We start from the raw sequence: 14,011 nt of genomic DNA, 5'->3' as shown, positions 1-14,011 counted from the left end.
AAACTGTTTTTCCACCAGCTATAGAAAAGCGTGACTGAAGTTTATGGCACGGTTCTAAAATTACAGTACTTCCTATATGAAATTTTGGAATTTTAACCGGTATAATTGTTTCTGACTGAGGTTCTAAAATCACTGAATTCACGGTTTCTGCCAAAGCTGTAACTGCACTATTGTCTTGAAAGGTTGCTATGGTAACATGAGCAACACTATCTTGATGTTCCATGTTCATTGCTGAATTCTTCTGAGTTGGTATTGTTAAAGTCATATTTTCAAAGTCGGTTTTCACTTTATTGTCTCTCAAAAAATCTAATCCTAATATAGCTTTTGCATGTAGTGTTTCAAATATACGGAATTTCTGGTAAATTTTGTATTGTCCAAAAAATAGCTGTAGTACTATTTCACCAATTATCGCATGCACTTCTCCACAGACACCTATTGCACTATTTAACGTTGATTTCTGTATCGCTGTAGTAGTGTTTAGACGGTACAGCTGATGTTGACTGATACAGCTAAAAGATGCTCCACTGTCAACTAAACATCTCACTTGGTGGTCTTCTAGTCCAATTTCGACAAAGTTCCTCTCCATGGTTGTAGTAAACTGGAAACTTGCTGTTCCTGGTATTACACTGGATAGCCTGGCACATCTGTCTTTTTGGCAGCACCATCCTTTTGAAATCCTTTTTCTACCCATGATGAAATTTCTATTCCAATTACCAAACTGAAACTTAAAGTATTTTTGTCAGTATACTGTTTATGTTCAATTTTCTCTACCTTAAGTTATAACTTTATTAATTATGCAAATAAAATCTTTCCTGGACTAAATGTTAAATTCTCTCTACTATGAGTCAAATTTCCAGATCGTATAAAATTATTTGCACAAGTACAGTTTCTCCTGAACTGAATTTTATCTCCTGTAAAGTTTTTGCACAAATAAATATTTATCTAAAGTTAACAGATTCACACCAAGAATCAACATACATCTATACTTTTCACTTAAAAGTTATTAAAGTGTATTATAATAGGCAAGATGTACTTATCTTTTAGTTGTGTGTTGTATTAATCTGCAACTTGTCTCTCCTGCTACTGGTTCTCTCTTCTTCTCATTGTCTCTCCTACTGTTGTCTCAATTTTTGAAATTTTAAGTTTTAAATAATTTTGAATGAATTTTGCCAACCTACATTCTAGCTATGCAGTTTCAGAATCTAATTTGAATCATGCCTCGGGTCAACTCCGCCATATCTGTCACCAAGGTTCCTCCAGAGCACTGTTAGATAAGGGGGTGCTAACTCGTTTGTGCTGGAACCAAGGGACAGGGGGTCAGTCTATCGCTAGACTTAATGTTCTGATAGGCATAGCTAAAACGCAAGGAAGGTTTTCATAATTTAATTAATGTAACAATTTAAACGAATGATGATAACAAATCAATTAGTAAACAATTCCAAATAATAATAATAATCTAATTAAAGTACAAAGTATCAAATCTAAATATCAAATCCAAAGTAAAACTATTTCTCTTTAAAATGTAAAATATAAAATAAATGCCAAAATGACTAAATCATAAAATATACTTAATCTCAAATTCAAAAATGCAAAGTCTCAAAATAAAAGGATTCTCAAAAGTCTTCCAAAGTTAAATAATGAGTCAAGAGATAAATTTTGTCTCACACTACACAGTCAACTGGTAGACTGGTAGACAGTCTTATAGGGCCAGTATAATGACGTGAGTAGTGTGAGGTTACGCTTCCGAAACACTGACTGCTTTTCCAAATTTACAGACGATATTTATACTAAAATCCAAAATAAATAAATATGTCTCGACATGTTAATAATACTCTCATTAGCAAAATTATACTTTAATTGACAAAGGTAGCACTCCACAGTTAGGTGTGTAGTTTCGCATTTTGGCCCCTGTGGATTTTTAAAATATGAGAGCTAGTGTGAAATAAAATTCATTTTTGGATAGCTGAGTACTAAAATAGCCTTCGTATTGGGTTTATATGAACATCAAGATTATGTAATGCATGTAATATAGGCTGTTTTCTGTATGACAGTCCGTATTTGCATGCCCATACCATACATTGTATTGTAATGTTTTTTTCCAACTTTTTATGGCACGAACTTTGTGATTGGATTTTACGAAAAAATGAGGCGAAAGACACCCATTTTTTATTTGATCATTAGGAAGATCTATGCAAACAGTTTCTAAAAAGGTATCACTTAAAGGCATTGAAATTCTAGTTTGATCCAAATTTTGGGGGGATATGTGACATGTTTACCCCCCTTTTTGCAATATTTTATTGTAAATAAATGCAGAATGTTGCCATGGATACACATAAAAGGAATTATTTTTCACCCTTTTAACTTTGAAAAATCAAATCTATGGAAGATACTGATTACATACATATGCACATGTACAACACAAACAGTAAGGTTACTGTATTAGAAATCCAGAAATAGGAGATGATAAAACATTTTGTTGCTCATTTTTAATTTTCTTTTCTAACTGTGGAGTGCTACCAAAGCCTAATCCTGTACTGTTTTGATAAAATTCTTAATTTTCAAAGTGACATGTGTTAATTACAATTAATATTTCAAAATAAAGTGCTTTGACCAAACTGTGACATTCCGAGTACTAATGCCACAGCATAGGTAAAATTAATTAAACAGATTAATTAAAACTTTTACAAAATACAAACATTAAATTTTCTTTCATAAAATAAAACATATTTTTATCCAAAATAACACTAACACAAATTTAAGCCAAATTACACACCATGACAGATCAATCATTATTTAAGGGCAATAACTCCTATAAAGAGCAATCATCATTTAAGGTGGTACCCAACACTTTCACTAAAATTAATTTGGCTCGTTTAATTTTCAAAAAATTTTGTCACAGTATTTACTTTGACCCTTTAACAAAAATATTAAAATATAAAATTTTTTGAACCAACCGTTTTGTCAGAAAAATTACACTGGTTATATAGCAATTTGACAAACACCAATTTTGATCATTGAGAAGCTTTATATCCCTTTTACAACACAATGTAATTAAAACGTTTAGCTGACTTTACAGAGTTATCTCCCTGTAGTGTTAAGTACCACCTTAAGGGCAATAATTCCAATATGTATCACTCATCATTGACGGTCAATAACTCCTACAGGATCAATTATCATTTTTAAGGACAAGAACTCCTTTAGGTTCAATCATCATAAATGTCAATTTCTTGGATACTTTCTCATCTAGAAACTTATGTCATAGTGTCATACTTAAAGTGAGGACAGATTGTATAACAATCTTTATAAAGTAGTTATAGAATAAATGTCCATTTCCTGTGTAATGACGGAGTATTGATCTGACTTTCTTATTAGACAGATGACATGAAACTAATCCTAATTTTGTGTTAAAATCAATTAACCATTGACCACTTTTATCTCTTCCATCTATGATACTGTATTCAAAGGTCTGCAGTAGAAAATTAATGTCATCTGTTATTAAAGTTATTATAACCACTGCAGTTCCATGAGAACTATAAATTATATACATGTTCTATATTTCTTACCAAATATCAGGAAGGTCGTAATAATGCTTGACAAAAATGTAAACCAGTAACCCAACTTCTTCAGAAGAGTGTATTATAAAAGGAAATATCAGGTTAAAGTTTATATGACAGCAATCTAACAGTACAATACCAACTAAAGCAGGGTCTTTAAAATTCAGGCCAGTATCTTATATTACCCAGTATTGCCCAGTAAAACCCAGTAAAACCCGGGTTTTCCCAGATTTCCCACTGGGCTGGGCAATACTCATAAAACCCGGGTTTTTGCCAACCCTGAACTAAAGGAGATCAAAGATTTCATTAATTTGTCAGACAGTTTTTAAAAATAGCATTATATTATAGCATGGGATTGTTTCTGTTAGGTCTCAACCAAAATGATTCAATTTGCTGTGTGCTGGACAAGCTTGTTGTGACATTTATAAATATATCTTTTTTTTTTAAGTCTAGCTTTAGAAATATTTTTTTCTTCATTTTGAACATCAACTTGCTCAGTTTTTCTAGACAGTTTTCAAAGTAGACAAAGATACAAAGATGACAAATTCCTTAAATTGACATGCTGAGTAAGCAGATATATTGTATAGAAAATAACTTACATGACTGACATATAAGTAACCAAAATCCTGCATCGTAGTAGATGATGATGATATTGATTTATAAGGCAATCATATCTGGTACAGGATTTATTCAGTAGCTGTTCGTTCCCCCCAAAAAATCTCAGTCAACCAATCAATACCACTGTTTAATTAGACTGTATGCTTTATTACAACAATCTGCTGCTCGTCACAAAATGTTAATATCAAAAATGTAAATAGATCTCCAAAATGGGCAAACAAACAAAAATCCTTTAAGAACACACTGCAGAAACAGATGAAGATTCCATTAGTAGAGTTTGTTTTAATCAATTGGCGACAGAAAAATCAATAACAGGCCCTTCACCATGTTCACATACATCAAATTTAAATCCTAATCATTCCAGGGAGAATCATGCTTTCTTTGTGTTGTCAACCATGTTTTCTTTAGTATTTTATATATGAATAAAAGATGTCTGGTATTAATTATCAATGACAGCAACCTGATGACACAAACAAATAACAAGATCAACAGTTATTCTTAAATAATCAACAGCTGACTGAACAATATGTCAAGCTCTAAATTGTCCCATGTTATTTTAAAACAGTCAGTATCATAAGTTATAAATTATCCCATGTAATTAACAGTCAGTATCAGGCCACAAGGTTGAGACAGTGGGTAGGTAGTTTTTTTTCCATAAGTTTTAAATCGTCCCATGTTATAAACAGACAGTATCATAAGCTTTAAATTGTCTCATGTTATAAACAGACAGAATCATAAGCTTTAAATTTTCCCATGTTATAAACAGTCAGTATCATAAGTTTTTAATTGTCTCATGTTATAAACAGTCAGTACCATAAGCTTTAAATTGTCCCTTGTTATAAACAGTCAGTATCATAAGCTTCAAATTGTCCCATGTTATAAACAGTCAGTATCATAAGCTTTAAATTGTCTGATGTTATTAACAGTCAGTATCATTCATTGATCAGATCATAAGCTTTAAATTGTCTCATGTTATAATCAGTCAGTATCATAAGCTTTAAATTGTCCCTTGTTATAAACAGTCAGTATCATAAGCTTTAAATTGTCCCATGTTATTAACAGTCAGTATCATTCATTGATCAGATCATAAGCTTTAAATTGTCCCTTGTTATAAACAGTCAGTATCATAAGCTTCAAATTGTCCCATGTTATAAACAGCCAGTATCATAAGCTTTAAATTGTCCCATGTTATTAACAGTCAGTATCATTCATTGATCAGATCATAAGCTTTAAATTGTCCCTTGTTATAAACAGTCAGTATCATAAGCTTTAAATTGTCCCTTGTTATAAACAGTCAGTATCATAAGCTTCAAATTGTCCCATGTTATAAACAGTCAGTATCATAAGCTTTAAATTGTCCCATGTTTAATACTAACAGTCAGTATCATTCATTGATCAGATCATAAGCTTTAAATTGTCCCATGTTATAAACAGTCAGTATCATAAGTTTTTAATTGTCTCATGTTATAAACAGTCAGTATCATAAGCTTTAAATAGTCCCATGTTATTAACAGTCAGTATCATTCATTGATCAGATCATAAGCTTAACATTGTCCCATGTTATAAACAGTCAGTATCATAAGCTTTAAATTGTCCCATGTTATAAACAGTCACTATCATAAGTTTTAGATTGTCCCTTGTAATAAACAGTCAGTATCATAAGTTTTTAATTGTCTCATGTTATAAACAGTCAGTATCATAAGCTTTAAATTGTCCCATGTTATTAAGTCAGTATCATTCATTGATCAGATCATAAGCTTTAAATTGTCCCATGTTATAAACAGTCAGTATCATAAGCTTCAAATTGTCCCATGTTATTAACAGTCAGTATCATTCATTGATCAGATCATAAGCTTTAAATTGTCCCTTGTTATAAACAGTCAGTATTATAAGCTTTTAAATTGTCCCATGTTATAAACAGTCAGTATCATAAGCTTTAAATTGAAATAGCTTTACTTTCAAATTTATAAATATTGAGGCTTTAAAGTTTACATATAAGTATCCATAATATATGCATGTTTATATTTCACCAGATGTAATATAGATGCATAGATGTTCTAAAGACATCAAAGAAGAAGAACATACTAGTGTTCATGGTGTTTATAATAATGATATGTACTTACAGCAATGTAGATAAAGTTGGTTGTCACAGACAACAGAAGATACAGCCAATATTGATTACATTGTTTCAGATTTTGGAATGTATTTTTGTCTGACATGAAGTCCAAGAGAATATTGATGTAAAAATTGTTGTATACATAGTACCATTTCATATCAGGAAAAATCTGATTTATACTTTTGAATTTAACAAAACTTTTAAAATACTATTTTCATGTCTACTTTCAAGTATATATATATGTAACATACAATGACATACTTATTTTAATTGTGTACTTAGTGAGTTTCTTTCAAGGCAAACAACTAAGACATATATGAGCGGTGTCAGATGAAAACTGACCTAATGAGCAAATCAATATCAATACATCAGTTGATTTATTTCAGGTTGAAAAATCTCCATACAAAGTACATGTATGTGACGGTTTGAAAATTGATTTGATATAATTAAACTTCAAGAATCCTATACAGCTACAAAACAGACCAATATTCATCTTTTATATCGTATTTGAATGTTCCAAAATCAAGTCTTATACATGAACAATTATGTATAAGGATGACTTCTATCTGACCATGCTGACTCAGCTCATACATCACTTTTCAATATGTCATGTATGTACATGTAGCAAGTATACTTGTATACCTGTACTGTACACCAATCAGCAGATCATTCTTGTCTGCCCTTTGCCAAGATGAAACAATTGGTGAATCAATATTTTGGGGTTAGCAAAAAAACGTTTGATATCCGTTCAGAATCAATTTTTTCATACAATACATTATAAGAGACGACATCAAAAGATCGATGTCGGATAAAAAACTTTATTCAAATAGTTTGGGGGGGGGGGGGTTGGGGGTAAAAATCGCTGCAAGTTTTATTTATCCGACATCGATTTTCGGAATGAAAAATACAAGTTCAAATTCGCCCCTAACATTTACATTGGCTTTCAAACTAAATGAAAGTCGTCAAACGTCAAATTGTACCGGAAAACAATTTTATGGCCGAAAGTATAGGGACGAAATTGATTCCATTATCTATGTCGCTCAAACGCTTAATCGATCGTGAATTTTGAATGATATGAAATCGTATACAGATCAACACAGATTGTTTGGGTTCTTCTTTTAATTCAGCACTCCATCAACATACTGATGATAACGTGCGGGGCACTGATTTAACCAATCTATGCTGCGCGTGCGTGGGATATAAATTTTATTTACAGTGAATAATACAAAAATAAAAATAAAAATTTCAACATACCTTCTTTTTCTTCTGTTTTTGTACTATACATTTTGGTTAAAACTATATTCATTGTGGAATTTATTTAAATGTTTAGATGTTTATTGAGAACAGATATTGGAATCTGTTCTCGGAAGCTTTCAAGAGTAGTACATTGAACTGCAGCTACTGGGAGAAGGTTCCATTGCAAGATTGTTCTAGGGTAGAATGAGTGCTTGTATGAGTCTTTAGTGGTTTGTATGGGTCTGAAAGAGTAAATATGTGAATGTTGTCTTGTTCTTGTATCAGATTGTGTAAGTAGGTCTGTCGGCAACAAGATGATGTATAATTTTGTAGAGGAAAATGATGCGGGTTCTAATTCGCCTTTTCTCAAGTGTTGCCCAATTTAGAGTGACAGTGTTCTACAGACATTAAATAAAAATAACACAAATCCTATTCATTTTGAATTGTGCATTTTCCTCTCTCCGCTGTTGGCACAATATTTACTTCAAAGCTATATATTTTATATGAAATATTGAGCTGTTTAAAGAGAAAAAACATAACCACAATGGACAGATGAAAAATGCAGAATCCATGCTGATTGTATTGTTAATAAAATTATGATTAAGCCGTATCTTTCCCAATGCATAAATTTACACCCACACTTTCTTCAAACATTTTTAATAAAAGAGATGTTGAAGTCAATATACAAAACAAAAATACATTGTTGAGGAGAAAACAACATCCGATACAAAAGGTATACTCTGAAAGCATATATGCCCTTTATTGGTCAATCATTTTTTTCCAAATTAAGTTAAGAGGGGGGGTAGGGGGGTCAGCGAAAAAACTATGTGAATTAAGTTTTTTATCCTTCATTGAACTTTTGATGTCGTCCCTAACATGTTTACAGATAACACTATTACTTATATACTGTATAAATAAGTTTCTGCTTGTTTTTTGTAATGATACTTTTCACAATCTTGATTCCAAATTACAATGTATCTCTGAATAACAATAAATAATGCATGAATCTGATTGAATAAAATAAGAAACCTTTACAATCTATTTATAAAAGAAAGCACTTACCATTTTAGATTCCATGGACTCTATCCCTGTTTGTTTAGTTCATCTCCAGTCATTTTAGAGATCCTACAAAGAACCAATCAACACTATAGTATAGACTGCTATGGTCTTAGTACTTACTTACAAATATATATATACATATGCAACTGGTCTAAACATCAACCCAACAATGTTAGATCTGTAAATTTGCTTTTTGCAAATGTTTTGTTCTTCCCTCTATTTATATCCATGTTAAATACAGTATTTTTGTTTGTATTTTATAAAGACAAATAAACAGTATGTACATGTATACATGGTATACGAGATATTATCTTTGGGTTCTGGCTAAAAAAAATCAGGGGATAATGTCAAAGTTTACAAAAGTTATATTTGTTTTTGGTCTACTAAGTTTACAGTTTTTCAAGGATTTCATAGTTATAGGTGTACCACAAAATATAATGTTCAACTAAATTCAAATTTGCTACAGATTCAGACAAAACCACAAAACTCAATCAATATACACCAAACTGGAATGTTTCTATCATTCAGGAAAATTTTGCTATGTAGTTGGTGTTTTATGTCTCATAAACATGTAGCTAGCCTACAAGAAGCTCAGTAATTCAAACCAACTACCCTAGCCAATGTTTTGCCTCTCATCCAGCTACAAGTAACTAAGTTATTCAAGCCAACTATCAAAGATAGTGCTATAATTTATTGCACTTTGGTGATACTGTAAATTCATAAATTATTGTGTGCATTTATTGCAATTTTGTCATTTTATACTTGAATGGGGGCAATTTTGCGCCTGCCCAAAGTCAGAAGCCTCTTGTCTTTGTTAGTCTTGTATGATTTTTAATTTTAGTTTTTTGTGTATAATTCGGAGTTGAGTATGACATCCATTTTCACTGTACTAGTATACATATTTATTAATGGGCAAGCTGAAGGACGCCTCCAGGTGCGTGAGTTTCTAGCTACATTGAAAACCCATTGGTGGCCTTCGGCTGTTGTCTGCTCTATGGTCGGGTTGTTGTCACTTTGACACATTCCCCATTTCCTATCTCAATTTTATTTAAATTTTTACGATTTTGAGAAAATCCTGTTTAATTCATATAAAATGTTTCAAAATGTGAGTTTATTTCTGAATTTACAGTATACTTAGTTTATTTTATTACTTTAACCATGTTATCTACATTGTATGTATAACATTTATGACATAGTTTCCAAAAGTATACCATGTACAGTCAGGGGTACTACTTGTACAAGTGTATTTTATTTACTTGAAGAAGTAAAAAAATATATACATATATAAGTAAATAAATAATGTTTAAATAATCTCCCCTTCATCTTCTAAAAAATTTACTTGTATAAGTAAATTTTTCTTACAATCCAACAAAAATCCTTAAGTTTTGAGATGTAAAATCATGCCTTGAATGATTTTTCCCAGGTTTGCTCAAATTTTTTAATTAAAGTTCAATGTTTCATCTCATTAGTTCAACAAAGAAACTAATTGCGCAAAGATCTTAAGTATTTGCGCAAGGCCTTCAAAAATTGCTCCTTGGGGGCTTGTAAATGAGCAGTGTTCTGAAGATAACAGACAAATGGGATTTTCATTGTCCATGAAATTGCACTGAAATGATTAGTAAAGACATCTGCAAAGAGCAGATAATTTAAAATTCTGTTAGAGCAAAGAAATCCAAAGATTTCAATAAAAGAAGATAGGATGACTTTTTTACTTCTACAAGTAAAAAAATCTGAATGTCTAAGGGACATAACTCAGCCATATTTTTTTTTACCTATACAAGTAAATAAAATTCACTTGTATAAGTATCGTACAAATTTACTTATATGTGTATATTTATTTTTACTTCTTCAAGTAAATAAAACACTTGTACAAGTAGTACCCCTGACTGATGTATACCAATTTAAAATCATCATACATGTTTCAGAAGTTATGAACATGATGAATATAAAATAAAATAATAAGTACTGTACATGAATTCCCCTGCTCAAGGTTTGCACTTTTTTGAAAAAAGTTTAAGAGGCGTAACCATGGTAACTGTAAAATGATATAGTCTCACTGCCTAAATTTCAACTCTGTCTACTAGTTTTTTGTTCTTAGCATTGTGTATGACTATACAGTTTGTACGAGGCAAACTTAAGTTATGAGTGTTGAAACAATAATGGGACAGGCAGGCAGACAGATAGACAGAAAGACTTAAGTCTGTAAATGATAACACTTAATGTCACCTTTAAAGGCTTTATCTAAGGCAGGGGCATAAAAATACCCTTCCTTTATAGTCAATATCTTTTAAAACTGGAATATTAGTAAGAGAAGTTAGGAATAGTCAATGATTTAAAACTTCAACAAAACAAACTGAGGGTTTTAGTGCAGATAGATCAAACAAGAGTGTACCAGTGGAAATGTCTAGCCAGCTTTACTGACCAAGATTAATCTACCAGTGGAAATGTCTAGCCAGCTTTACTGACCAAGATTAATCTACCAGTGGAAATGTCTAGCCAGCTTTACTGACCAAGATTAATCTACCAGTGGAAATGTCTAGCCAGCTTTACTGACCAAGATTAATCTACCAGTGGAAATGTCTAGCCAGCTTTACTGACCAAGATTAATCTATTTTAATGTTGAAAATAGAAATGATAAAGGCTTTTACTACATGTATCACATAACCTTAACATAATCAATGATCAATGACAATAAGGTCAAGGTCAAATAAACCAAGAAAGACAGACAGGTACATATTACAATGAATACATACACTTAATATAGTAACTTGGCCTTTTGTGTTTGTATCAAATATACAAAATATGTACATGATGTACATGTACAAACCAAACCAACAAAACTTAACATTGACCAATGAATTTGTTAATAAACCATTTAAAATGAGGTCAAGATCAGGTGATGTATGACAGACAGACATGTGCCACTCTTTACGATGAACTGCCATATCTACAGGCCCAGAGCTCAATTTTTGAAATTCTATAGTACATTTTTTTTGTACATGTAACAGAGAAAAGTTAGATTCTGATGGCCTGTAGATATGATTTTTACAGGCCTGAATGCAATTTTACAAGCCTGGGCTGCCACTCAGCGTGAAAACTGATGTGCACAATCCAATCATTCCTGGCACCAAATAGGGTTAAGATTAAGAAACAGACTCAAACAGGAAAACTTAATCTTGATCAAAGAACCATGAAAATGAGGTCAAGTTCAAAAAGAACATGCCAGACAGAAATGTACATGAACAATGTACAACATAAATGACATATGCTGATTGTGTAATGGGTTTTGATCATTGTTGAAGGCTGTATAATGACCTATTTAGTTGCCAACTTGAAATCTTTTGTCCATGAGTCTCTGATTGAGATTTGTCTCATCAGCAATCATACCACATCTTCTTATTTTAAATGTACATTATAAGGCTTAAGTTTATTCCATGTTCCAAGTATAGTTGACCTATATATTGATTTAATGTATATCTAAGAACCATACTTTACCAAGAAAACTAAATCTTACCAATGAACCTTTAAAATGTGGTCATGGTCAAATGAACACTGCCAGACAGACATTTACACCTTAAAATAATTCCATGAACCAAATAACTCATAACTTACATTGTACATTGTACATGACTTTTTGACATATATATTCTAAAGAAATTATGAAGAACGTCTTCATAGAACGAAGTCTTTATCTGAGCTACATGTAGGAATACAATATCGTCACTAAGTAGCGACGTCGAATATACAGTTACATAATAACCGCGGTAAATGACGTTAAGATGTTTACCAATTATACGAAAATGTCTATAATAAAAGAAAGTAAAGTATTTACAACAACTTATTTATTCATATAAGCAGCTGCATATAAGTCTTATGCTTAAAGTCATGCCACTGTACCCAAATTGCACCTATTTAGGCAACAAAAAAAATATGTCTGTTTCCTGTTTCCCAACCGACCCGGACTCAAACCCCCTGACCCTAGATCTTTTTATTCAAATCTGGAAAAAAATTGTTTCCGGTTCGGGAAAAATCGTTTCCGGTCCGATCCATATCCCTATCTTACTACATATATGCCCAAACAATTGAAATGGCTGTTCCCAGCACAAATGTGCTACAATTACAGTTTAAAAATGTCGGCACTGGGAGGATTATTCAATTAAAGCTTCTTTAAAGGGATTAAATCATTTTGGGGTACAAGACCCTAACCAAACATGACATTTACCCGACTGCAAATCTGACAGGGAGTGCAAAAATAAATTTAAAATTTTTTTTTTTAAATCCTGACCTACCGACCCTGATTTATTTGCCTTGGTAGCAGGAAACAGACATATATAATTTCTTTTGGCCTTAGTAAAAGAAGCAGCAGAAATCTTAAATGTTTTCTGAGAGACGAAACAATTTGCATTTTTATCATTAGACATTATGCCCGTCTTTCAACATAAGTAAATATATTTTATTATGCACAAAACCATCCCAGTATACCATGTATACAGATGAAGTATAACTGGTAAAAGGTAAAATGTACAGAAGCATTGCATGCAACGTCCACAAAAAAGATCATCTTTTAAAAATGAGCAGACAAAATGGTTACACACCTCCTTTTCAAAATAAATAGTATATATATATAAGCATGTGGAATAAGTAAATATTGTACATGTGATGTCAAAGTTTGCAAATTTGCATTCAAGTAATACGTCTTTTGTCATCCTTGTTCAGGTCATGTTTTCAGAAGCTTTTTAATTAAATAATGATTTTTTTCTATATTTTTTCTTAATTAAAAAATATGTGTTAATTTATAAACAATGATGATGGGGATAGGAGGGGTCCTGATCGCGAAATCCTGGGCTAAAAAACATGAAATCCCGAAATCCTGGGCTTAAAAATACCCAATCCCGGAGTCCAAATAAAGGTCCTATCCCCCCTCATTGATAAAATGATAGAATCTTATAAATATATCTTTCAAATTTGTTATTACCAATTTTCTTTTGGGTCCTCTCATTGTCCTGTCATCAGTGTAATCTACAGATAAATCAAAATGCAGCTGTATGCAAATTTGATTTCATATTTCAATTTTACAACACAAGTGACAAAAAAAAACAGACAAAAATATCAATTGCAAATATTGATCTATAAATTAAATATACTGTAATGTAGCTTTACTGTCAAATTGAGCCACACACAAAAAAACAAAGACATCTGCAATTCGGGAATGACAACACCTAAATACCTACCATTTATATTTAATCCTCTTAGTCTTTTTTTCCAAATTGTTTAGATGGAGGGAAGTTTAATCATTTCTCGTAACAAACGAGATTAATGTAGATGGAATATTCCATATGATACTAAGGGAAGCCAGGTTCTTATCTTAAATTCTTAATTTCGATGCTTATCTTTACAATTAGGAAAATGTAATTTTATGATACATTTT

The 14,011-nt window shown here is 31.6% G+C and overlaps 1 protein-coding gene across 1 annotated transcript in view; it reads right to left on the bottom strand.

Annotated features, from left to right (window-relative positions):
- LOC134708327 (G-protein-signaling modulator 2-like) overlaps positions 1-13,908 on the bottom strand; it is a 58,719-nt gene extending 44,811 nt beyond the window's left edge. Inside the window, exons 1-2 of the mRNA XM_063568775.1 lie at positions 13,815-13,908; positions 8,587-8,649 (exon numbers count right to left, since the gene is read on the bottom strand). Of these exons, the coding sequence (XP_063424845.1) occupies positions 8,587-8,601 (15 nt within the window). The 5' untranslated portion in view covers positions 8,602-8,649; positions 13,815-13,908. The remainder of the gene's footprint in view (positions 1-8,586; positions 8,650-13,814) is intronic.
- Between the last annotated feature and the right edge of the window lie 103 nt (positions 13,909-14,011).

The sequence above is a fragment of the Mytilus trossulus genome, chromosome 2 (assembly GCF_036588685.1).
Source record: "Mytilus trossulus isolate FHL-02 chromosome 2, PNRI_Mtr1.1.1.hap1, whole genome shotgun sequence".
Lineage (NCBI taxonomy): Eukaryota > Metazoa > Mollusca > Bivalvia > Mytilida > Mytilidae > Mytilus > Mytilus trossulus.
This window is presented reverse-complemented; position numbering and strand designations above follow the sequence as displayed.